The sequence below is a fragment of the Diospyros lotus genome, chromosome 5 (genome assembly GCF_014633365.1).
Source record: "Diospyros lotus cultivar Yz01 chromosome 5, ASM1463336v1, whole genome shotgun sequence".
NCBI classification, from domain to species: domain Eukaryota; kingdom Viridiplantae; phylum Streptophyta; class Magnoliopsida; order Ericales; family Ebenaceae; genus Diospyros; species Diospyros lotus.
Genome location: NC_068342.1, coordinates 38281281 through 38307007, shown reverse-complemented (window position 1 = coordinate 38307007; position 25727 = coordinate 38281281). Strand labels below are relative to the sequence as shown.

The window sequence follows — 25727 nt, the reverse complement described above, 5'->3', positions numbered from 1 at the left end:
TAATTGTTATAATTTATTTTAATTGATTATTTTATACTTATTCTGTAAATTAATTATAATTTTTATTTTTTTAGATAGATTTACAGTTTCACTGTTCTTTCACTGAAAGATAAAATTTGAAATTTAAAATTTAAAATTTGAAAATTTTATTATATTTTTTAATAAAAAATATTAAAATAATATTCTTATTTTGACAACAATCATTAAAGGAGATGTATAATTCAAGGATAATGCTACACGAATTAAAAGTTGAACAACTATGTGAACAACTCCATCAAAATTACTATATTAACCCTTAGTGTAAAAGACTACTTTAGCCTTGATGGGGACACTCTCTTTTCACTCTCACCTCTCTATCACTCTTCCTAGTCTTTCACTCTCCTCTTTGCTCTCCTAGATATTTTAGTACTCTCTCTCCCTTCTCTGTTGGCCAGCTCAACCTCATTGTATCTTCTTTCACTCTCACTCTATTGGCCATCGTCTCCTCTGCCAACATCGCCCGTCGTCGCCCCTTGCTCACACCTGCGTCATCTCTTCATTTGCCACTCGCACAACCATCACCCCCACCACCGGCCATAGACCATCGTTGCCCCCCCACACTGTCGCTCGAACCGCCATCACCCTTCGCCAGTCACTTGCACAACACCGCCATCGCCCCCTGCTCACACCTCTGTCATCCCTCCCTTTGCTTTTGTTGTTTTTTTATAGTAATTTGATTGTTGAAATGAAAATTAAATATCATGATTTATTTTGGTTGTATGCTTGACAGTTAGGGTAGAAAACATTATTTATATTATTTTTACAAAGCAGATTTCATACTTTGTTATTAATTTTTTTTTTCAATTTGAGGAATTAATCAAATTACTTATGTATTTACTACTATTTATATATGTGAAGAAAATATCTCTTTGAGGAGGATTAGTTACAGGTTATTTTTCATATATAATTATATATTTATTTAATTATTTTATAAAAATAATATTTATTGAAATTCTTATTTAGGTTACTAAAGATCAAAATATTTTACAATATGTTAACTATTATGATTATCCCCTTAAGCACTGTACAATAGAATGTATACAGATATCTTTATTAACTTGAGATTTTCACAAATATACATGTATTGGAAGCATATATTTGCCTTGAAAGAAAGGCCTACTGGTATGTCTATATAATGGAATTCAAGTCAACAAATTATCAATTCATTTGATTGTATAATTAATAAATAGGAAAAATTTATCAATTTAATATTTATTGTGTTGTATTGAATTGTGCTTTTCGGGCAAAGAATCACAGAATTTGCTTACTACTACTATTATTACTATTTGTTATCCAAATCCAAGACCACCCACACGCTTGCGTATAAATGCAACATTTCTATTCTACAAACTAATAAAAATCTTATGTATTGTATTAATAAAAATCTTACAAGATGGGCATTGGGCAGGAAAAATGGACGGATAATTGACTTTCACTAGTCATCAGTAGAAACCACAAAAGTCAAAAATTATATGTAAATTTATATAAAATTATAGTATTATATTTCATGTTATGAAAATAATACAAATAAATAACAGCATAAAAATATTTTTAAACCAAAATATATTATTTATTTATATCTTTGTTTTGTTTTTTATTTAAAAAATATGTATATTTAACTTAAAGTTATATTCAAATACATTTTTATTAAATATATTATATATTTATATATGTGTTTATGGGAGAGAAGGGAGATGGAGGTGACAGCGATTAACGGTGGAGGCGGACAACTAACGACAAAGGTGTCTGTGGAGATGGAGGCCCAGAGAGAGAAAGAGAGAGAGAGAAGGAAATGAAGGCCTCGGCGATAGAGGCAGACGGCGATAGGAGAGGAGCTGCGAGTGAGAACAGAAGACAAAGAGAGAGAGAGGGAGGGCGGAGGAAGACGACTGACGGTGGAGGCAGAAGGAGGCGAACGACGGAGGCGAAGGCAGACGGAGGCAGAGGCAGGGAAGGATATTGAGTAGGTGCTCACGATGGTGGGGGGCGACGATGGACAGTGCTCGCGACGGTGGGGGGCGAGGCGGTGCGATGCTTGCAGCGGTTGGGGGGCAACGAAGGATAATGCTCGCGACGGTGGCAGGGCGAGGGGGGGAGACGGTGGACGATCGCGATGGTGGTGAGTTTGAGAGAAAAAGAGAGAATAAAAAGGGGAGCGAGAGAGAGAGAGAAAATGGACGAGAATGATGGGAGTGAGATAGGTAAGTGTGAAAGAAAGTTGAGAGGGATAGAGTCAGAGGGCTACAGAGAGACTACTGTGCGAGTGCTTTCAAAAAATTGAAATTCTCATGATATTTTAGTATCAAAATATCATGAAAATTAAAAGTTGTCTAACTTTCTGTCTAATTTTCCGTTCATGTAGTTCGTGTAGCATTATCCATAGTTCAGACTATGACAGTCACAGATGACCCAAAATAGCATATGCTAATTTGCACCCAAAAATGGCAATTTAGAGGTGCTCTGAGTATACAAAGTTTCTTTCTGTAATTTGGTCTCAGTTTCGGGCGTCGTGATCCGTTGATTGGCAAAACGAAGATCATTCGACGTTGCTCTCTGTAATCGTTTCCTTGCCATCAAGGAACCGGGCGGATTTTCTGTATAGAGCTTTTACAGGGTCAGGAGGAAAATGAATATTCTATGTACATGGCCGGCCGTGGCTACGAAACGAAGGATTGATGGACAGTGACATGCTTGGGATTGAACGAGGATAAGTCGAAAAAGGGCACCAGAAACGTACCAAGGGAAAAGCTTCAAACTGTGATTTGAAGCCACGCCCACGCAAGTGAACAGACAGCAAGGGGGCGATCAATCGTTAAACCCTACCTAGAATACGGAAACAAGCGATGGAGCTTAAACCAGGCCTCTCCGCTCTCGTCACTGGCGGTGCCTCTGGAATCGGTACGTCGTCCTTGTTTTCTTATGGACTGTGGAACTACTGTTTTGAGTTTTTACGTGTTTCAGTTGTTAACGAGTGAAAACAGAAGAGGATACCGCTATGGTAGTTGTTTCTTGATTGTGAAATTTTCGGATTGGTTTGATATTGTATGTTGAAGACTCTTTTTGGTTTCTATGCACTTGGCAAGGGCCAATTGAGTTTTTAAATTTCAACCAAGTACTTGATATGTTTTGGGCTTGAATTTCAACGTAAAAATGGAAAATCAACTTCAATTTAAGGTCTGCCTATTTTGCATATTGTCTTTGTTAAGGTAGTAGAGAGGTGCATGTTTTCTTTTACCACTTCTTACTTTGAAATTGATAGGAAAAGCAAGTGATGTATCAAGCTTTTCTTTCTTGGTTATAAGCCATCTGCATCTATTGAGCTGTATTAAGCGTGAAATAATTTGTTCATGTTAATGTGTTATGCGTGTAGGTAAAGGTCTTTGCATGGCTCTTGCGGAGAAGGGAATATTTGTTACAGTTGTTGATTTATCTGAAGAAAAGGGAAAGGAAATTGCGGCCCTTGTTGAAAAAGAGAATGCCAAGTTCCATCCTAAGTTGGAATTTTCATCTGCTATGTTTATAAGATGTGATGTGACCAACACAAGTATGCTACTGTCATATTAATGACACACATCATCTATTCTATTTTTAACGGCAAGAAGAGATGTAATCAGCTATTAGATTAACTTAAATAATAGGTAAACTGTATAGTGTATACATTGTGTAAGAAATCCAATAATGTCACCTTACTAAGAGTCATATCAGCTATCTGCTTACTCATTATATTTGGTGTCAGTGTCATCTATAATAAACCATACAAGTTGAGGTGACTTTCTACTTTCTCTTAGGCAAGTTGCTCATTACAGATATACTTGAAATTGCAAAATCCAAACAATATAACCAGTGGCTTCCTGATTAGTGATTATGGTTGGTATCTCTGTAGATGACTCAGTTGGCATGGATATGCATTTCATCTGGGAATTCCTTTTTAGTTGATAAGTTTCTGAATAATCGTGATAGTCTTTTTTGAATGAACAGGAGAACTCTCTGCTGCTTTTAGCAAACATTTGGCCACATATGGTGGGCTGGATATCTGTATAAACAATGCTGGTCTGGCCAGTTCTCTGCCATTCTATGAGGATGAAACTGATGGCTTTGGTTCATGGAGACGCACTCTTAATGTGAATCTCATTTCAGTGATTGACTGCACGCGCTTTGCGGTATGCTTAAATTTTTGACACGGGTTTCATCACAGACCACAAGTAATAGTCATTCACTAACGTTAGATTTCTCAATGTATATATATATTTTTTTAATTTTTACTTCTTCTTTTTTTTTATAAGCAAGACTAGATGTTTCAACTTGTACTTGCTAATAATATATCAGGAATGGTGCCAATGAAATTTATCGAAAAGAAAAAAGGAATTATTTCTGGTAAACAATTGAGTACCTGGATATTTGAATGGAGTACCTTCTGCGATCAAGCTTTGTTACCATGTTAGACCATTAATGGACCTAAAAGATAAAGCTAGAACATAATGGACCCAATAATGTATGTCAGGCTCACACTGTTTGTAGAATGTATGAAAAGTATCAATATGTTTTAAAGAAAACATAAAAAATATGCCACCTATCCTTGTTATGTCATAGCAGTGGCCTCCAAAATCAGAAATGATGTGTTAGTGTCTTAAGTTCTCTTTATTGTATATGAATCAAGAACTATCTTCTAGGATGACTAGGATTGGTCATATAGACCCTAATCTTATCTGTAAGGATATAGTGTATGGTATAAGGGTATTTATGTAAATATGAGTATGTTTCCATCCTTGTCTTCTTTGGCCTTATATACATGTATATCATACTAAGGAGTGTATAGTCAAATTGACTAACACCTTTCTACATGGTATTAGAGCCAAACCATATTTTTAATCAGAAACCCTAATTTCCCAAAAAAAAAAAAAAAAGAGAAACTTGTATGATACAATATATACTAACAGTATTTTCAGATTTATTTGTGTAAAAAGTTAGATGAACATTTCTTGTTTGCTGTTGAAGGTAAAGAACCTTCTTTTTTTTTTTTTTAAAATTTTGTTTTTATTTGAGGTTGATCTTGGTAACAATTGTAAGGTTATGCCTTTGTTATCAGAGCATTATGAGTTTGAGTTGTGAAAACAGTTCTTATTTTTTCAGAGGGCAAGCTTTGGTAGTAATAGTAGGTTTCTCCTTTGTGAATAAAAGGTTACAAGTTCTCATTGTGGAAAGTCTTTTTATGAATCAAGGGTAAGTGTTGAGAGTAAAAATGATAATATAAAAGATAAAGTTAACCCTCTACCTAATAGCTTAGGCTTTTAGATGAGATGGTGGTTAACAATGTGGTATTAAGTAAACAAAGGTCTTGAGTTCAAACCCCTCCGCTGATCAAATATTTAAATTGTATGTGTCTAGACCAATTATGCAGTGAAGCCTAATCACATGTGAGGGGGTATGTTAAGAGTAAAAATGATAATATAAAAGATAAAGTTAATCTTCTATCTTAACCTTTTAGGTGAGATGGTGGTTAACAATTCAATAGTAAGATTGTGAAAAAAACCGACTCTCCCCCAACCCTCACAAAGTGGAGAGTCTTGTGCATTTGGGACTCCCTTTTTGTTGAGTCGTGGTGGTGGAGGGATGAGGTATAAGAAAAAATCAAGTTCTAGTTTGCTTGCTACAAGAGTTTGCATACATGTACTAATGAGAAAAAATTTGAAGATGTATATTTTAGTTAAAAAGGAAACAAAGAAGGTAGTCAAAAGCTTATAAAAATTTGTACTAACAACTTGATACAAAAGATGGAAAAAGAGATGCATACAAGCAAGCTTTAGCTAGATATAAAGAAAAATAAGAGGCTAAGTAAATGCATAAAAGACAAAGACCAAATGTGTTGGTAAATGAGCGGGCAATTAAGGAGAGATGGAATGAGGATTAAGAAGTGAAATGAAAAAGACAAAAACTGGTAAAGTTGTTCAATTATATAATATTTCAGTAGAAGCCTGGGAATACAAGGGAGAATGAGGCATTTTGTGGCTAACAAAATTATTCAATGCGATCCTTAAATCAAAGAGCATGTTTGTTGAGTTGAAAAGGAACACTCTAGCGCCCACTTATAAGGATACATGAGATGCCTAAAGCAATGAAATCATAAAAGATCAAGTTAATAAGTTGTACTATGAAAATTTGGAAGAGGTGATCGAGTAAAGGGTTAAGAATAGAAATCAATGTATGTAGAAATTAATTTGGTTTTGTTCTTAATAGGTCCACAATAGAAGCTATCAACTTATTTGTTGAGGTGCTTGATGGAAATGTGTAGAGACAAACAAAAAGGTCTATATTTGGTTTTTATCGGCTTGAGAAAAAGCTTATAAGAAGTCCTTAGAGACATGCATCAAAAGATATGTGTTAGGACTTGTGAAGGAGGTATTGTAACTTCTCCTATTGTAATTGGATTATATGAAAGATTTGCATGAAGCCTTCATCTCTTTGCTCTATTGATGGATGAACTTACCAAGCACATACAAGAAGAGGTGTTGATGTTTATTATTTGTAGATGACTAAAATTGCGTGAATCTTTAACTTGAGTCATGGAGAACACCTTAGAATATAAAGACTTGAAGTTAAGTAGGTTGAAAATTGAATATACGAGATTATAAATTTAGTGAAAAAATAAATGTTGACAGTGTTCTAGTGAGACTTGAAGATCAAGTTACTTCTAGAAAATACCATTTTAGATGTTTTAGATTGGTTGTTTAAAAAGACGAGGAGATTATTGACGACAATACCCACAAAAACAAGGAAGGATGGTTAAAGTGGAAAATTATTTTTAACATTTAATGCAATGGTAAAATCCCTTTAAAGTTTGAAAAAAAAAAGGAAGAGTTTTATTAGATGCTTATAAGATTAGCTTGGTTGTATGAAATGAAATGCTGGGCAATTCTACGCCAATATATACAAAATAGAAACGTAACTAAGATGAGCCTATTTGGTGAGTGTACGACCATATAAGAAAAGACAAAATAAAAAAAAAGATTTTTCATAATAAAGTTAGATTAAAATATAATTGTGGATGATTTATGGTAAAACTATAAGATCAAGCAACACTAACAAAAGATTAGTTCAGATATCTTGGATTAATCATCCAAAAAGATGGGGAGATTAATGAGGATGTTTCCCATAAAGTTAGGGTAGTATGGTTAAAATGGAAAAATGCATCCAATGTTTTATGTGATGGTAAGATTCTTTAAAGTGAAAAGGAAAATTTTATAAGATAGTTATAATACCAGTCTTGTTGTATGGCACAAGATGTTGGGTATAAAAGCACCAACATGTGCAAAATATGAGTGCAACAGAAATGAGTATGTTGAGATGGATGTTCAACAATACAAGAAAATATTAAATTAGAAATGAGGTTTTTTGTAATAAGGTTGGAGTGACTTCTGTTAAAAGCAAGATGCATGAGACACAATTAAGATGGTTTGATTATGTGAGAAGAAGGCTGATAGCAGCTCTTTTGAGGAGAGTGGATAGAGTGGAAGAAGTATTTAACAAAATAGGAAGAGGAAAACCAAGAAGAACTTGGTGGGAGTCTCTTTAATGTGATATTAGTTATAAGGGCCTTATCGAAGATAAGGCTATAGATAGAAATGACTGGCAATTTAGAATTCATATAGTGACCTCACATAGAAGGATAAATGCTTGATATGTTGTATTTGCCATAGTGTTAAAATTAAAAATGAGATTTAAGGTGGTTTGAACATGTGAGAAAGAGATCAATAGGTGCACTTGGAAGGATTGAGGAGAGTGAATGGAATGAAAATAATTTATAACAGAAGAGATAGAGGAAGTTCAAAGAAAACTTAGTGGGAATTTCTTAGGCATTGCATGGGATATGTTGGATTTATGAAAGCTATATTCATGGATAGAGATGATTTAATGAGCTTGAGTTCATGTTACTGACTCTGGTTAGTGGGATTAAGGCTTGTTGTTATTGTTTCTTTTTTGTTTATTCGTGGAGGCTTGATTTTCCATTTGTTACTTCCATAACAGATTTACATCCAGTTGCAAATTGGCTTCTTCTAGCTTTGAGTGATTTATATATTGTATGGTGACTGGATTTGGTAACAATCAAATAATCATCTAAAATTGGCAAGCAGATTCAAACCATGAAAGCTGCAAAAAAGCCTGGTGTAATTATAAACATGGGTTCTGCTTCTGGTCTTTATCCAATGTATGCTGATCCTATCTACTCTGCCTCCAAAGGTTTGTGTTCTGTACTACTCCATTATAGATATTCTCTTAAGAAATTATTTTTTTAGTTTTGCTGTTGATGTTATTCTTGTCTTTCTATGCTTTTAATGTAGCAACGCAAACCTATTGACACCTAGTAATATACAAGTCTTTCCTAATTTCTGCTTTTTTATGGACTTTTTATCCCAATGAGCTTATGTTTTTGTAGGAGGGGTGGTTTTATTTACCAGGTCACTAGTTCCATATAAACGACAGGGAATTCGTGTCAATGTGCTTTGTCCAGAGGTGATTCCTGATCTTTGTCATGCATCTGCTTAATAGAAACGAACAATTTACCTCTCTCTCTTCTGTAATTGCTTCTAATTATCTGTAAGAGATTTGCGTTGTTTTTACTTTTGCATTTTTCATGAAAAACATTAATTTGAAGTAGAAGAAATAAACTTGACCTGCTGAAGGCAAGAAACCTCAACTATCAACATTTTCATGTCTGTTGATTGAAATGTTATAAATTACTAATGAAACAAATGAAATAAAATTGTCTAAGGAGCCATACTTCAATTCCAAATCAACATTAAGAATAGTTATTATTGTTAGAATAAACGCACAGCTCCCTCTATGACACTCGCACTTGCAAAAGACCCACCCATAGAATCTCTCAAACCCTTACAGCAACAAGAATGAATGAAACACAGAAATAAAGAACATGAAATCGAAACAAGAACATTACCAAGGATTACATGCACTACAACTCTCAACAGCCTGATACCCAGACCTGCATAGAGTTTCCCAACCGGAGATTACAAAGATATCCCCTCTTTATCTCTCAAGTTAACCTTGCGCATACTCCTCCTTTTCTTACCACAAGACAGAAAAATAGAATACCCCAAATGCCTCTCACCCTACCTCTATTTATACACCATAGAGGCAGTAAACAGAAAACATACTTAAGTGGTAATTACAACCAACTAACCGGTCTATACCACCAACTAACCCTTCTAGAAACAAGTTTTCTAGAATAACACAAGTGATACTCAAATGCAACACACTGACAGCAGAAAACCCCCTCTTGAGACATTCTAAAGCTAATCTAATACAAGTGTCCATAACCATTATCATATATAAATGTCCTCAAAATCACCGGCTTTTATGACTTTTCCTCTGATAGTTAACTAATAAATATAATTGTAAATTAGATCCATCCTATGATAGCTTAGCTGAGACTGGCTCTTGCCTTTGACACTATGCTATTGTTTACGTGACCTGGAGAATAGGCATGGTGGTTTGCAGTCTCTCAAATCTAATTTTATCTCAGGTACCAATCTCAATTTGGCCCACAGGTTGGCAAGCCAATTCCTATCATTTGGTTAGGAAGCTATTTGAGGTGTAAATTTGCTATACATGCCATGGGCTAGACTGGAAAGTTTGGTCCACCCAGACTCATTTGTTTGCAATTTGGTTTGCACTGGGCCGCAAATGACCCAATATAATGGTCATCATCTGCCCGCCTGGTTAGACCATCAGAGGAAAGGTCACGGGCCTCAAACCTATGAGAATCGAAGATTAGAAAACAATAGAAGAAGAGAATAGTAGAAAGAATGCCTCGGTCAAGTTTCTCATTGAATGAAAACAAAACATAAGATAGCTGGTATTTATACTCAGCTATTAATACAAAGAAGCCGAGTCTTACTAACAAATAGGATAACAAACTTAACAACATAGATACATCATTAAACTGAATAAACAACAGCAACACAAATACTATCTGCTGTAATTTTCTTCAACATTTCCCCTCAGTTTAAACCTCCCTTCAGACTTGGAACTCCTGTGCTTCTTTATGATATCTAAGTCTCCAGCAAATTGTGACTGTATAGGAGAGAATTGCAGACCAATCTTGTTACATAGAAAATGCAAACGGTCACAAGGCAAACACTTGGTAAAAATGTCAGCCACTTGATATAACGTAGGCACATATTTGATCTCAACCACACATTTTTTAACTTTTTCTCGAACAAAATGCACATCTATTTCTATGTGCTTAGTGCGGGAATGAAAAACAGGGTTTTCTGCTATGCTTTTGGCTGGCATATTGTCACACCACAAAATAGGAGTATGATGTAAAGGATATCCCAATTCAGAAAACAGGGATTGTAACCACAGTATTTCAATAACTCATTGAGCCATGGCTCGATATTCTGCTTCACCGACAGACCGAGCCACCATTGACGGTTTCCTAGTACTCCAGGCTATCAAGTTTGAACCAAAAAACACACAAACACCACTGGTTGACCTTCGTGTAATCTTATATCTAGCATGGTCGGCATCGGTGAATACAATCAAACCATCTGCCATAGGTCTAAATACCAGCCCCAAACTAATTGTGCCCTTAAGATATCGAAGTAGATGTTTGCAAGCTAACCAATGCTCCATTTTAGGGAAGGACAAGAACTGACTCAGCCTATTCACCACAAGGGAAATATCAGGCCTGGTATGAGTCAAATATTGAAGAGAACCAATTAGAGTAGGATATGAAAACAACCCTCCCTTATCAGTAAATGAAAATCCAGAAGTTAGAGGTTTATCACAAGGCTTACAATCTTGCATAGAAGCCTTCTTCAAGAGATCTAAGATATATTTTGACTGTGTAAGATACATACTGTCATCATTTCTGTATGCTTCAAAACCTAGAAAATAACTGACTGAACCTAAGGTTTTGAGAGCAAAATGATCATCTAAATCCTGAATACATGCTTTTAAAGCAATAGGGTTAGAACCCGTGACAAGCATGTCATCAACATACACCAAAAGAAAGAGCACTGCTGTATCAGTGCATTTAATGAAAAGAGACACATCAAAAACAGCTCTTGAAAACCCCCAACTTTGCAATGCTGATTTCAATTTAGTATACCAAGCTCGTGGAGCTTGTTTTAGTCCATATAGAGATTTCTTCAGCTTACAAATATAAGAAGGAAATCTAGAATTAACAAAACCAGTTGGTTGAGACATATAAACATCTTCCACAAGCTCCCCATTCAAAAATGCATTATTAATGTCCACTTGCTGAATATCCCAGCCGAAATGAACTGCCAAAGAAAACAAAACTCTGATAGTCGAAGCCTTAACTACTGGACTGAATGTTTCTGTGTAATCTATTCCAGGTGTTTGAAGAATTCCTTTAGCAACCAATCTGCCTTGTGTTTAAGAATAGACCCATCAACCTTGTATTTAGCCCGAAACACCCATTTACAGCCAATTAAATTTATATCTTGAGAGAAAGGAACCAGTTCCCAGGAGTTACTGCGTTGAAGAGCAGAAAACTCTTCCTCCATAGCCCGAGTCCAATGAGGATCAGAGAGAGCTTCATTGACTGAGCTAGGTTCTAGGTTACTTATTAGAGCATGAGGAGATAAGGCAACAAGGCTTTAAATTCCCCACCATTGTCAGTTTGTAGACTTTTAAGTTTGAAGTTATATTGCAACTTAGCTAATTTATGAAAGGCAGCGAAAGTTGAGAGAACATTAGACTTTAGTTTCAGAGGGTACAACCAAGAGTATTGAGAATAAGCATCAACAAGAATAAGGTAGTATCGAAACCCTTCAGTGGAAACAATGGGTGCTGGACCCCATACAACAACATAACCAATTCTAAAGGATGTGTTGCTGTTATTGGACAACGAGAAAAAGGTAACTAATGTAGCTTACCAAGTTTGCAAGAATCACAAAACGCACAATCTGAGTTTGAACGAGAAACTCGAATTTTATTTAAAACATGTTTCAGTACATGAGATGCAAGGTGCCCCAACCTGGCATGCCACTACTGTACAATATTATTTGAAGTAGTTTGTGCTACATCAACACCACTAGACAACAGATCAGGAACAAAATGATTCTGTTGTTTACATTTGTGTAAAGAAGAAGAATTCATAATAGCAACACTTGAAGACTTGAAAGGCTTTGATGAAATAGTAAGCTTGGACTCAGCAGGACCAAAAGTTGATGTCAATTGATATAAATCATCCTTAAGTATTCCTCGAAGTAGCACTAGCCCTGAGTCCTTATCCTTAATCACAAATGAAGTAGAATTAAACTCAACAACGACATTATTGCCTTCGGTTAATTGAGAAACACTAAGAAGGCTTTTGTTCATATGTGGAACATGTAAGACATTAGGCAAATCAAGAATTGTGTAGTATGAGTATATAGATTGCTGTAACCAATATGAGATATAGGCAATTTCTTACCATCCCCAACAACTTCTTTGTCTATGTCGTGAGTGTGATATAGAGAATGAAGAGATAGGTTGTTGAGGCTAGTAGTAATATGGTTGGTCGCTCCAGAGTCAACAAAGCATGGAGCTTCTCCACGAGAAGAAGAAGGCAAGGACTGAGTTTCAAAGGTCTGCCCATAAGGTGACATAGAACCTACCTCATCCATGTAAGTCTCACTAGATTCATTAGGACTAGTTAAAAAGGCTCGATAATCTACTTGAAATTGATTGTTAGGTCTGGTAGCATTCTGATTTTGAGGAGAAACTCTTTGAAAACTCCTATCAAAACGATGATAACACTTGTCAACCAAATGAGCAGGTTTGCCACAAAGCTGGCAGTATATACACCGACACCATACCGGCCACCACAGCCACGACTCCCTCTATTCACATAACCACCCCCTCGAGAACCAAAACTACCTCTACTGTTAGCAAATCTATCACTAGATCTTGATCCATATGAAGCAACATTAACATTCATTGAACTAGCCATATCAAAATTAACAGAAGAAAGAACATATTGATTTTTGGTAGCTAGTTGTTCCTCATGCATAAGCAAGAGATATTGGACCTTCTCAATATTAATTTCATCCATTTGATAAGTAATCAAGTTGACAATAGTTTCATACTCATGATCCAATCCATTTAATATAGCTAATAGTATATCTTTATCTCCTAGGGGTTCACCAATAGCAACCAAAGTATGTCTAATTGTCTTAATTTTTAAAATGTAGTCATTAATAGACAATGAGTCTTTCTTTACTGATCTCAACTGTTGTTTCAACTGAAAGGATTTAGCCACTGTTTGCTAAGAATACAAATCCTCAAGTGAAATCCATACCTCTGATGAAGACTTGCAGTGAATTACTTGAGTAAGTACTTCCTGCTCAATTGTTGAAAACAACCATCCTAGGAGAAGCTGATCCGATTTGATCCAGTTCATGTAAGCTGGATTAAGGATCAATGCATTTGATCCTTCTACATTTGAATTCAACTTAGAATTCAAATTTGATTCAAGATGTGGAAGATACTTAGGAGGAGGCGGATGTTTATTGAGGAATTGCAACAAGTCATATGCCCTAACTGTGGAGAGAACTTGCGCCTTCTAGAATAGGTAATTACTCGTTCCTAACTTGATCGGGCTGTAATTAAGTGTTTTAGCAACCGAGGAGAAATCAAGTTGTGAATCAGAAAGAGAAGATGCAGAAGATCGAGAGAAAGATGAAGCACTACAGTTCAGATCGGAAGCTGCAGGCTCTGATACCATGTGGGAATTGAAGATTAGAAAACAACAAAAGAAGAGAATAGTAGAAAGAATGCCTCGATCAAGTTTCTCATTGAATGAAAACAAAACATAAGATAGCTGGTATTTATACTCAGCTATTAATACAAAGAAGCCGAGTCTTACTAACAAATAGGATAACAAACTTAACAACATAGATACATCATTAAACTGAATAAACAACAGCAACACAAATACTATCTGCTGTTATTTTCTTCAACAAAACCAAACTTTCACCCCTAGTGCCACCTTCCTAAATCATTATAGGATGTATAGTTGCAATGAAGTTTTTCTTTCTATATATTTAGCACTGTGCAAATTGTTTAATAAATAATTCCCTAACTTCCTCCCTTTTTGTTTGTAGTTTTCTGGTAATTATTGAAATTTTGTTCAATGGAAAGAATATGGTGCCTTTTCTAAATCTGATGCTGACTAGTCAGTGGCCCCAGCATTTATTCCAATTTTTTCTGTAAATGATTGTTGATGTGCTCATTCTGCCTGCAGTTTGTCCAGACTGAGTTGACCACAAAGATGGATTCTAGAGTTATTGATTTAATGGGTGGCTACTTGCCCATGGAAATGGTGGTAAAAGGTACGTGAGATTGCAAATCTTTCCTTCTATAATGTTGTAGATATTATATGGCAAGATAATTTCTCTAATTCCTGCTGAAACTGAGAAGAAATATGGCTGTAAGTCTGTAAGAAATTTTAATTGGCAATTACTTTTTTCTATCTCTTTTGTAGATTTTTTAGGTTATATTTGGAAAAATAAACTTCAAAATTTTTTGTAAGGCTGTGAATCTTGTTTTCAGTAGCATACTAGAACCTGTAGAAATGTTGATAAGACTGTGTCATGGGATTGCGATTGATATCATGGGGCAAATTGTAATTAGCTAAGCCTCTAGAATAGGCAGGAATGTTAGTTGGGTAGTTAGGCCTAATTTTCAAACTTCTTTAAATTCAAAACTATTTTGTAAAAGAGACAAGTGGCCATTGGCGCCTATGGTGAGCCGGATTTGTATAAAAAGCACATTGATACTGCTGCCAAGCATTCATGAGAATTATCAATACAGTCTCTCTCTCGCCAATCTCTTTCTCTCTCTCTCTAATTTTCATTTCCCCTTCAATTCTCTCTGTTCTTCCCCCTCATATCCCCCAATTCTCCTCAATTCAAGGAGAATTTACCCCTATTAGAATCCAATTTTGACATTCCGGTATTAGAACACGATCTCGGGCGGAGATCATTCCTGGAATTCACCATGGCCAATGGCACTCACATGAAGCAGATGGAGGCGTAGTTGCAACAGGTCACGACGGTGGTGACTGGTGACCGACATGCAAATTCGGACGGGAAGTATGGAGTCATCCATGGAGATAGTGGTAGAAAGAAGGATTGAAGGAGCCATGGATCGATGGTGGGAAGAGAGCTGGGAGCAACATAACCAATTGAAGGAGCATATGCAGATGTTTGTAAGGATGTTCATGGGCCAACACACAGTAAGACTCTTTCTAGAATTCTCTCCTAGAGAGAGATTTGACTTGATCTTGTTGGGACACATTCCGGTTACTCAAGCGGAGGATGCCTTTGAATTTGAGGCAGATCCGGTGGTAGTAGGGGAAAACACAATAGAGAAGAGACAGGGAACTGAGGCTACTCCTCATTAGTTGGTTTTCCGTTTCTAAAAATGGAGATCCCCATGTTTGATGGAGTGAATCCTAGATGGTGGGTGCATAGGTGTGAGAGGATGTTTAGTTTCTATCAGGTGCCTGAATAGCAGCGAGTGACTCTCGCTACTGCTTACTTGAATAATGCGGGAGACACATGGTTTCAAGGGTGGATTGGTGCTAAGGAGGGATGTTGGTGGGCTGAATTTGTGGAGGACCTTTGTGAACGGTTTGGTGATAAGAATATGATGGACGTAGTGGAGGAGCTCAATAAGCTACATCGGGAGGGATCAGTGTAATCCTACCAACTGAAATTTGAGGAGCTCAAATCATTGATGTTGATTTTGAATCCACATCTAACGGAGGGATACTTTGTGTTAAGTCTCTAGTTTGAGAGTTGGGCAATTCTGGGAGAATTGAGAGTTTTTAAGAGAAAGAGAAGGAGGGAGAGTTTGAATTAGAGGAAAAGAGAAGAGAGGGAAAGAATTCAGAGAGGGAAAGATCCGAATGTATTCATTGATAGATCCCATCCTCTTGTACACAATGCCTTTTATAGGCTAACACCCTTAGTTGTTATTGTAACCGATTGAATACAAGTGGCCTAGGCGGAACCGCCAGTCACAGCTACTATCCGTTTATTGCAGCTATAGCTATGCATTTGTAGGCTTATTACACTTATGCCATTATGCTTGTGACAGTCCCCTCCCCTTGAAATCTTCCTTGTCCCCAAGGAAGGTGAGTAATTGAGCAGCTCGTGGGAATTGGTTCAGCAACTGAGGTAGGTCTTCCCAAGTGGTATTCTCATGGTGTCGGTGTGACCACTAGACCAACACTTGGATGAGGGGTAAGGGGCCCTGATGGATTGTCCTTCTGTCGATGATAACTAGAGGTTCCACCTCTCATTCGACATCTTTAGTGGCTGGTGGCGGGTCTAGGCTAATAGTAGCATTAGGCTCTATGTACTTCTTCAGGAGGGAGACATGAAAGATCGGATGGCATTCCACGCTGGGAGGTAATTGTAGCTTGTAGGCCACTTTACCCACCCGTTCCAAAATGCGAAATGGTCCAAAGTACTTTGGATTGAGCTTGGTGGGGGTGGTAGCAGAGAAGGAGGGCTGTAGGAAATGTCTGACCTTTAGAAAAACCTGATCCCCCACCTCAAAATTTTTGTCACTTCGTCTGCGATCAACAACTTGTTTCATCCTGTTGTTAGCTGTAGCCAACTCTTGTTTGAGTATAGAAAACATCTCCTTTTTTGCTTTGTAAATATTCTACTGCATTAGTTCGTGTCTCTATGGAACTAGTGACATCCGGCATTGTAGGTGTCTTGTATAGTTGTATCCAAATAGAGCCTCGAAAGGGGTCTTCTTGATTGAGCCGTGGTAGCTTGTATTATACCACCACTGTGCTAAGGATAGCCACTTGCCCCCAACTCTTAGGCTTTGCAAAACACATACATCGCAAATAGGATTCCAAGCATTGATTGACTCTTTCGGTCTGCCCATCTGACTCAGGATGGTATGCTGATAACATATGTAGACCCACCCCTAGGCTTTTGTACAGTTCTTGCCAGAAGTGACTGGTGAATATTTTGTCTCGATATGAGACAATGGATTTAGGTATCCCATGTAGCTTGGCCTCTGTGTCAATGAACACTCGGGTAATTTCCTGGGTTGTGAATTGATGTGTGAGGCTGATGAAGTGAGCAAACTTGGTTAGCTTGTCAACTACCACTAGGATCGCGTTTTTGCCTTTAGACTTGGGTAGGCCCTCAATAAAATCCATGGATATCTCCTCCTATGCCTGCTCCGGTATAGCTAGTGGCTGTAACAACCTCGGATAAGCCACTTGTTCATGCTTGCAACGTTGGCATGTCATGTAGGCTGCCACAAACTCCGTAACTTCTTTTTTAAGCCCTGGCCAAAAAAACATCTGCCAAACTCTATTGTAGGTAGCTCTGACCCCTGGGTGCCCGCCTAGGGGAGAGCTATGTAGTGCCTACAAGATCTTGGATTTTAATTCTCTGTCATCCCCCACAACTAATCTGCCCTTAAACCTGATTAGACCATTGGATATAGAGTGCCCTTGTGCATTTTCATGCCTGACTGCCAATTGAGTTTGTAGGGACTTAATCCATTCTGACTTTTCATAGCTCTCAGTAACTTCTTTGTACTAATCTAATTTACAAATTTGGATTAGTATATCTTGGATATCCTTAGCTGATTCCAATATTGCTTTGATCTTTTACTCTCCTTTATCTGTTAGGATTAGAACCCTCAGCTGTGATCTCTTTAATCACTCTTTATCCTTATCCATTCGGCTTCTCTCTCGTCTCTTTCTTCTTCCAACACCAACATCATTGGGGCTCGGTGGTTTGTGTATTTTATTGATAATTGTACCCATGTCACCTGGGTTTATCTGTTAAAGAACAAATCTGAAGCGAGTTCTATATTTCCAGTTTTCTATAATATAGTGAGAACTCAATTCGATGTTGAGATAAAAAGAATTCGATCTGATAATGCTAAGGACTATTTCAATCAGTTCCTTACTTCCTATTTTCAAGCAAGAGGCATAATCCATGAATCCTCTTGTGTTAATACCCTACAACAAAATGGGGTGGCCAAGAGGAAAAATGGACACCTTTTTACTATCACTAGAGCTTTCCTATTTCAAAGAAATGTTCCAAAACAGTACTAGAGGGAAGCCATTTTAATTGCTACTCACCTTATAAACAGACTGCCTTCAAGAAATCTAAATTCTCAAAGTCCCCTCCGACTGTTGTCTCAATTCTTTCCACAGGTTCCAGTCTCTAATGGTCTTATGCCTAGAATATTTGGGTGTGTAGCATTCATTCATTTACATTCTCAACACAGGAGAAAACTTGATCCTAGAGCTCTTAGATTCATCTTTGTGGGGTATTCACCTACTTAAAAAGGTTATAAGTGTTTCCATCCACCAACCAAAAAATTCTTTGTCTCAATGGATGTTACATTTGCTGAACAAAATAAGTATTTTGCTTAGCATTCCTTTCAGGGGGAGACCTCAATAATTGAGGACAAGGATATAAACCTATTTCTCCTTGTGTTTCCATCCTCATTACCCCCCTCTGTTCCAGACTTACGACCTATTGTTGCACCTTTACAACCTGCATCTAATACTCAGTCCAAGACTCAAGAACAGATACAACAAGGTCCAATCCAGGAGCCTGTGCATCGTCCACTTGAAGTATATTCAAGAAGAAAGAGACCAACCACTCATTTGACACATGTTCAAGCATTCGAATCAAAATCCTAACATTGATCATAATGATGTAATCACTTCTACTTTCACTTCTCCTAATGAAATTGAACCTATTGCTAACATAACTCAAGTGATAGTGAATTACCTATTGCTACTTGCAAAGGAACTAGAGCTTGCACAAAGCACCCCCCTGCACTTATTTTTGTCCTACAAAAATCTGTCTCCTAGTTATAAAGCTTTTCTCACCAAGATAAGCTCAATTCCCATGCCAAAAACAGTATTTGAGGCATTGCGAAATGAGAATTAGAGGAATGCTACGAGGGTAGAAATGTAGGCACTTGAAATGAATAGGACATAGGATCTTGTAAGGTTGCCTAAAGGGAAGAAACTAGTGGGGTGTAGGTGGATATTCACAGTTAAATACAACTTAGATGGGTCATTACAAAGATATAAAGCAAGATTGGTTGCCAAGGGCTAGACCCAAACCTATGGTGTAGATTATCTTGAAACCTTTGCTCCGGTTGGAAAAATGAATACCATAAGGATATTGCTGTCTCTAGTAGCTAACTTTAGTTGGAAATTATAACAATTCAATGTGAAAAATGCTTTTTTACATGGAGATCTAGAGGAAGAAATCTATGTGAAAGTACCACTAGGATTGTGTTCAACAACAGAAAAAGATGTTGTATGCAGGTTAAATAAAGCTCTATATAGTTTGAAGCAGTCTCCAAGAGCATGGTTTGGAAGATTTACTAAAGCTATGCTAAGCTTGGGATACAAGCAAAGCCAAGGGGATCATACTTTATTCATAAGGCATTCCATTTCCAGAAAAGTAACTATTTTGTTGGTTTGTGTAGATGACATTATAATGACAAGGGATGACTTGGAAATTGTTGAAACCGAGCCTATAATCTCTCAAGAATCACTCAAGAACCTTACCGAATTCAGAACAATATTAAAGACTGAAAGTTGATAATGAAAAACAGAATTAAAAGTAGAGAAAACCAAACCAGATTGCAGCACACAAGATATACCCTGGTTCATGCCATTTACATGGCACTAGATCCAGCAATCCACGAAGCAATCAATCCACTAGAAACGAATGAGAAACCAGTACAAGAATACCCCTCTTTCACCCCAACTTGCCTCTCGAATACAATACTCTAACGAAGACAACAAGAACTATAACTACACAGCTCTTACTCTCGCCTCTCATTGTATCCGAACACAAGGTATGAAAGATATGAATGTTTTGATGATTCTAGCTAACCTCCGCACTCTTCTATATATAGACTAGAGAGGCGGAACTGCCAAAGGGAAGAATAACTAACTCATAAAAGTCAAATCTACCCTTAATAAAACAATTAGTTACATTTATGTCCTATTAACTAACTGCTGCCAAATCATCTTTATTTCTTCCTGATTTCTTCATTAAATCCAGCATTCAATTACTTTAGGCAAAACAGTAACATAAATAATGAAAAGTCTAAAGAAGTGTTTGATAAAGGAGTTTGAAATTAAAGAGTTAGGCAAATTAAAGTATTTCTTGGGTATCGAAGTGGCTCACTCTCAGCAAGGGATTTTCATATCTCAATAGAAGTATATTCTTGATTTATTAACCGAGACAGGTATGCTAGGATGCAGGCTAACTGAAACTCCTATTGAGCTTAACCACCGACTGAGTGACAACCTAGAAGATGCAGCGACAAATAAGAGCCTCTACCAAAGATTAGTTGGGAGGCTTATTTATCTGTCACATACCAGGCCAAACATAGCATATGCAGTGGGGGTTGTTAGCTAGTTCATACACAATCCTAAGGAAGTACACTTGCAAGCTGTGCATATAATTTTGCATTACCTAAAGGGTACACCAGCTAAGGGAATTTTGTTTAAAAGAGGGCAAGGACTAACTCTTGAAACCTATATGGATGCTGACTATTTAGGTCAATAGTTGATAGGAGATCAACATCTTGGTATTGCACATTCCTAGGGGAAATATTGTGACTTGGAGGAGTAAAAAAGCAGAGTGTTGTGGCAAGGTCTAGTGTAGAGGCTGAATTCAAGTCAATGGCCCTTGGGATTTGTGAGTTGTTATGGGTAAAAATAATTCTAGAGGATTTGAAAGTCAAGTGGAAGGCTTTATATTGTGATAATAAGTCAACTTTTAATGTTGTACACATTCTAATGCAACATGATCGTACTAAACATGTGGAAGTTGCCTGGAATTTCATAAAAGAGAAGCTTGAAAGTGGTCTAATTTGTACACCATTTGTGTCTATAGAAAATCAGCTTGCAGACTTACTAAAGGTCTTTGGGGGACAGTTTTTCAAAGGATAACAAGCAAGCTGGGAATTGAGGGGGAGTGTCGGGAGATAAGGAGTATTTTTTTCAGTTTATTAGGTATATCTGAATTATTGTTTCATCCTTTAGTTGTTGGTTGTTTTTGTAGTTAATTTATCTGGTAGTGGACTGAGTCATGGTCCTTATCTTTTTGTTTGGTTTCAGATTAAGTGGTTAGATAGTGGTTCCTATTTTAGAGGAAGTGGGTAGTTTGTCTCCAAAACTATATATATTGAGTCCTACTTTGCTGGGAAAAATATATGATTTTTCTTGCCTAAGTTATAACACTAAACAATCCACTGAGACGAAAAATTGATCCTGGCTATGTATTTCTCAATTTAGAACAAGAAGGATAGACAATAATGTCCTATTAGGAGTACCAATTCTGAATTAAATTTGCTTTTGGAAGTTAAAAAGTTCTTGGATGGAAAGAAGACAAGGACCTTTTGGAAGGGAGATACGTGAAACTTTTTTGCATTCTATCTTAGTGTTGTGCAGATTTTCAATGGAATGTGAGGCACTATGTGCTGTTGATATATATGGTTATGCATATCACTTATATAACTCTCTTTTTATGCCTTTAGTCCTTTTTTGTAGAATAGCCATGAAACTTGAACATGCAGAGGATATGCTGTGGTTAGTAGTTCTCAATATTTATATTCTTAATTTGATTTTACGTTAGTTGTTCAGGTGCTTTTGAGCTTATAAGGGATGAGAGTAAGGCAGGGTCTTGTTTGTGGATTACTAAACGAAGGGGCATGGAGTATTGGCCAACTCCCATCGAAGAAGCAAAATATTTGTTACATTCTTCAAAATTGAGGAAGTCCTCATTTATTTCTCCATTGAATCTTCAATTACCACAGAATTTTGAGAAAATGTAAGTGGTAAAGAAATGCAGAGGTAGAAATTCTATCATCTTTCTTGCTCATTCTTTTTGGAGATTAGAAAGTAAACAGCTTATGGGTGCAAGAAGCTACATGTGTTAATAAGAGTGTAACAGTTAGCTTATTTATTAAGATGTTGAAGCAGTCATCCTTTCTTGTTTACATTTAGTGGGATAATTAACTATGTATTTCTTTGGCTTATAGAGAGGTCTGGTTGGTTTACTTACACTGGCCTGGAAATTCTTGTAGCTATTTAATTGGTGGGATAATGTAACGCTAATTGACCTCTTATAAGATTCATTTTTGGTCCTGCTTATTGGCAATATACTTTAACATAGCATTTTTTTTCTTTCACCATAGCAAAAGAAAATATATATTTATAGTCTGAGAGGAACCATTAGTAATAGTGATTCTAACAATCATATCAAGTATGTAACAATTGGCAATGTTCCAATTATATCATTATATTATTTTATACTTTTTTGTAGATCACATATTTTATTTATTATTTATGTTAAATATTTTTAGACCAATATATGCTCTTGTGAGGTAAAGTGGCTGGAATGGAAGTTTGTAGTAAAATAGGTAAAGGAATGCTGGCAATAATTTGGTTGAGAACACTTGGGCATGACATAGGTTGTAATTGGCTTACAGAAAATATGGTCATAGATAGAGATGATTGGTGAACCAGAATTCATATAGTTGACTCTTCCTAGTTGGATTAAAGTTTAATTTGTTGTTATTTATCTGTTTTTCTTTTTTGGGTGCGGGGGAAGTGTCGAGGCCCCCTTTATCATATCTTTTAAGTACCAAAGGAAAAGTTAAAAAAGTAAGTGTACTTGTATCTTGTCATGAGTTGAAACACTAGAAGTTGAGCTAGCTGTTGCAAAATAACAAACTGGCGGTAGGTCTTTCAGCCCACTTTCAGCAATTGTATACCATCCTTTCTGTAATGGTTACATGTTTTCTGTTTGAAGTTTGTTAGGATACAACATTGAAATTGAAGAAAAATCAATCTTCCTTGTGCTTTTTTTCAGGTCACTATGTGGTTCCCTGTTCTTCTCGTGACAAGACTTGAATATTCATTTTAAGCTATGGTTTCTGTATATTGTTTTATATATATATATATATATAATTTTGACCATTTCTACATATAACAGCAGGAGATACCTCCTTTTTATCCCTTTTACTTTGTTCTTGGTTGATTTTCATTAGATAATCTCACACAATTCAGCAAGCATGAATTCATGGCAGCTTTTTCTAACAGCTAGTGGATTTATTTTGTCATGCCTCCAGTTTTATTGAATGCCCAGCAGATGTTTTATTAATTATTGACATTGATTAAGTTGATCTTTGGTTCTCCAGAGTTGTTCACACTCTGAGTCACAATTTTCGTAGTGCTACCAGCATAGTGCGTATGCCGTTGAGATTACCAATCAAACCAGATCATGTCCTTGTGAAAATCATTTATGCCGGTGTTAATGCCAGTGATGTAAGTTTGTGGCTCCACTCAGTTTGATTTTTACATTTCTGTTTGTGTTGAATCAATGATAGAGGTGGGTATTTGTGTTAGACTCATTTAGTTATGTCTAGGATGTCTTCAGCATCAATGTTCTTGATCACCCTATTAATCTTTTTTTTTTTTTCTTTTCTTGTTAATGGTTCAACTGGGAGATCACACACTTATGATAACTCATACATGTGGTTGAATATCTAAAGTTAACATGTCTATTCAAAATCTTGTTGGCCAACTTATTAGAATGTGGTGGAAACAAAGTTAACATAGAAAGGATCAAGGGATTGTTATTCAACCTCCTGAATCTTGTAATTTGTTCCATATTAATAACTTTTGACTTTCAGTTATTCGGATAATATATCCTTATAATTGTTTTGTTTTTAGGCTTTATATGTCTGGGGCTCTCGAACTATTAAAAAATATGATGTTTCGTCCCTAATTTAATTCATGCTTACTGTCATTTTTAGTCCAAAAGTTAACTCTTGAGTAAACGAAAAACTTAATGGTGACACCTAATAAGGTGAATAGGAAAGATGTCAGATATACCTTAGAAAACCAACTCCAACAAGAGGGTCAGCTGCAGAAGCACCATAGAAGGAGTGCTGCACAACAAAGGAAAGCAACAAACTTGGGGACTCTTAACAGTTTACAAATTCTTGGAAATAATTTGGAATATAGAAAGTTGATTTTGGTGTTTTATTAGGCTTATGTTGTGCCTAAATGAATTTTGTTTGTAGACTTAAAACAATATTTATCATTATTTATATTTTGTTGAGCTTAGGTTGGTTAGATATATTTAGAACAATTTGGCCAGGCTCATTTTGCTAGGTCATGAACACATTAATTGTGGAATGAACTCAATTTGGTTCCTCAAAATTTCATATATGCAAACTATTTCAATACAAATAGCACTGTCAATATATTTTAGAGAGTTGAATAGAGCTTTCTTTTTTCAAAAAACATCAAACTTACATTACAGATTTATAGTCATAGGGACTTGGGCAACCTTGATTTCATAGTCGCATTTTCTGATGTGTCATTCAAATGATGACATGTCATTTAAATGCTGAGGATGTCTCATTTAAATTATTGATATCATTTAAAACTTATTTTTGTTTGTACAAGAAGGACAATACAGATTTTTATTATTGATGACATGTTATTTAAATGCTGACATGTAAATATTTTTATGAAGTGTACAAACTTTTCTAGCGTGTACCTGACATTTTTCTTATTCACCTTATTAGATGTTACTATTAAGTTTTCGTTTACTCTAAGTTAACTTTTGGACTAAAAATGACATAAAAAATTAGTTTAAGGATGGATAGTAAGTATGAATTAGATGAGGGATGAAATGATAGGCTTCCGATGCAGCGGACCTACTAGAGACACTTCAAGAACCATGGGCAGAACAGTAACACAACTGAGCTTGCATAATAGCCAGCATGTGCACCAAGGGTCGAATAGAAAAAAGAGCTAGCACCAAGGGTAGAATAGAAATATAGTTGGCTTGTGTAACAACCAACATGTGCGTAACAACCTATAAATAGGAGGAAAAAGAGAGAGAGAGAGAGAGAGGCAGACAGAAATAGAGTGGAAATTCAGGAGAGTTTGGACTTCTCGAATGCCCATTTTCTTTTTTTCATTTCATTATTGGTAGTTTGGGATTTGATACTCTAGCAGTGTTTCTTCTTTACATTTTGGTAATTCAATCAATTTTTTCGATGAACCCATCAATTTTGGTATCAGAGCCCCAACGATCCTAATGGTGAATTTAACAAAGAGAGTCATGGAATTGGAGGTGAAGATGGAGGGTATGCAGAAAGAAGTCGAAGCCATGAGAGAGGAGGTGCAGACGATGGGGAAGAATGTTGCGCTTATGCTGGACCAGTTTGCATACATGAGAAGTAGATGGGAGGAACAAGAATGGGAAAGGACGAACAAGGGGAAGGAGTCGGAGCGACCATTGGAATTCACCTAGAATTTCGAGGTATCACCAGGAGTCGTAATGAGCAAGGAGTTTGGGGGAGGCTTTGGAGGAAGTTGGCAGACGGAGGTTTGCTGTAAGAGGCTGGAGACGCCGACATTTGAAGGGGAGAATCTAGACGAATGGATTTTCCATGCCAAGCAGTATTTTACAGTAAATTAGTTGATGAAGGAGGAGAAGGTTGAGATGGTTCCCTTGTGTTTAGAAGCCGGTGCACTTGCGTGGTTCCAATGGGAGACCCGGAGGAAGAGGGTCAGGAGTTGGGAAGAACTCAAACAAGGGATCTGA

General features: G+C 36.6%; 1 protein-coding gene across 2 annotated transcripts in view; it reads left to right on the top strand.

Moving 5' to 3' along the window:
• Positions 1-2390: 2390 nt before the first annotated feature.
• LOC127801350 (uncharacterized) overlaps positions 2391-25727 on the top strand; it is a 72976-nt gene continuing 49639 nt past the window's right edge. Inside the window, exons 1-8 of one of the 2 annotated variants that reach the window (XM_052336366.1) lie at positions 2393-2937; positions 3410-3583; positions 4018-4199; positions 8169-8274; positions 8471-8547; positions 14312-14399; positions 21743-21929; positions 23302-23428. In XM_052336366.1, the coding sequence (XP_052192326.1) occupies positions 2883-2937; positions 3410-3583; positions 4018-4199; positions 8169-8274; positions 8471-8547; positions 14312-14399; positions 21743-21929; positions 23302-23428 (996 nt within the window). In that variant the 5' untranslated portion in view covers positions 2393-2882. Of the gene's footprint in view, positions 2938-3409; positions 3584-4017; positions 4200-8168; positions 8275-8470; positions 8548-14311; positions 14400-21742; positions 21930-23301; positions 23429-25727 lie in introns of both variants that reach the window. The other variant, XM_052336367.1, reaches the window with a different exon arrangement.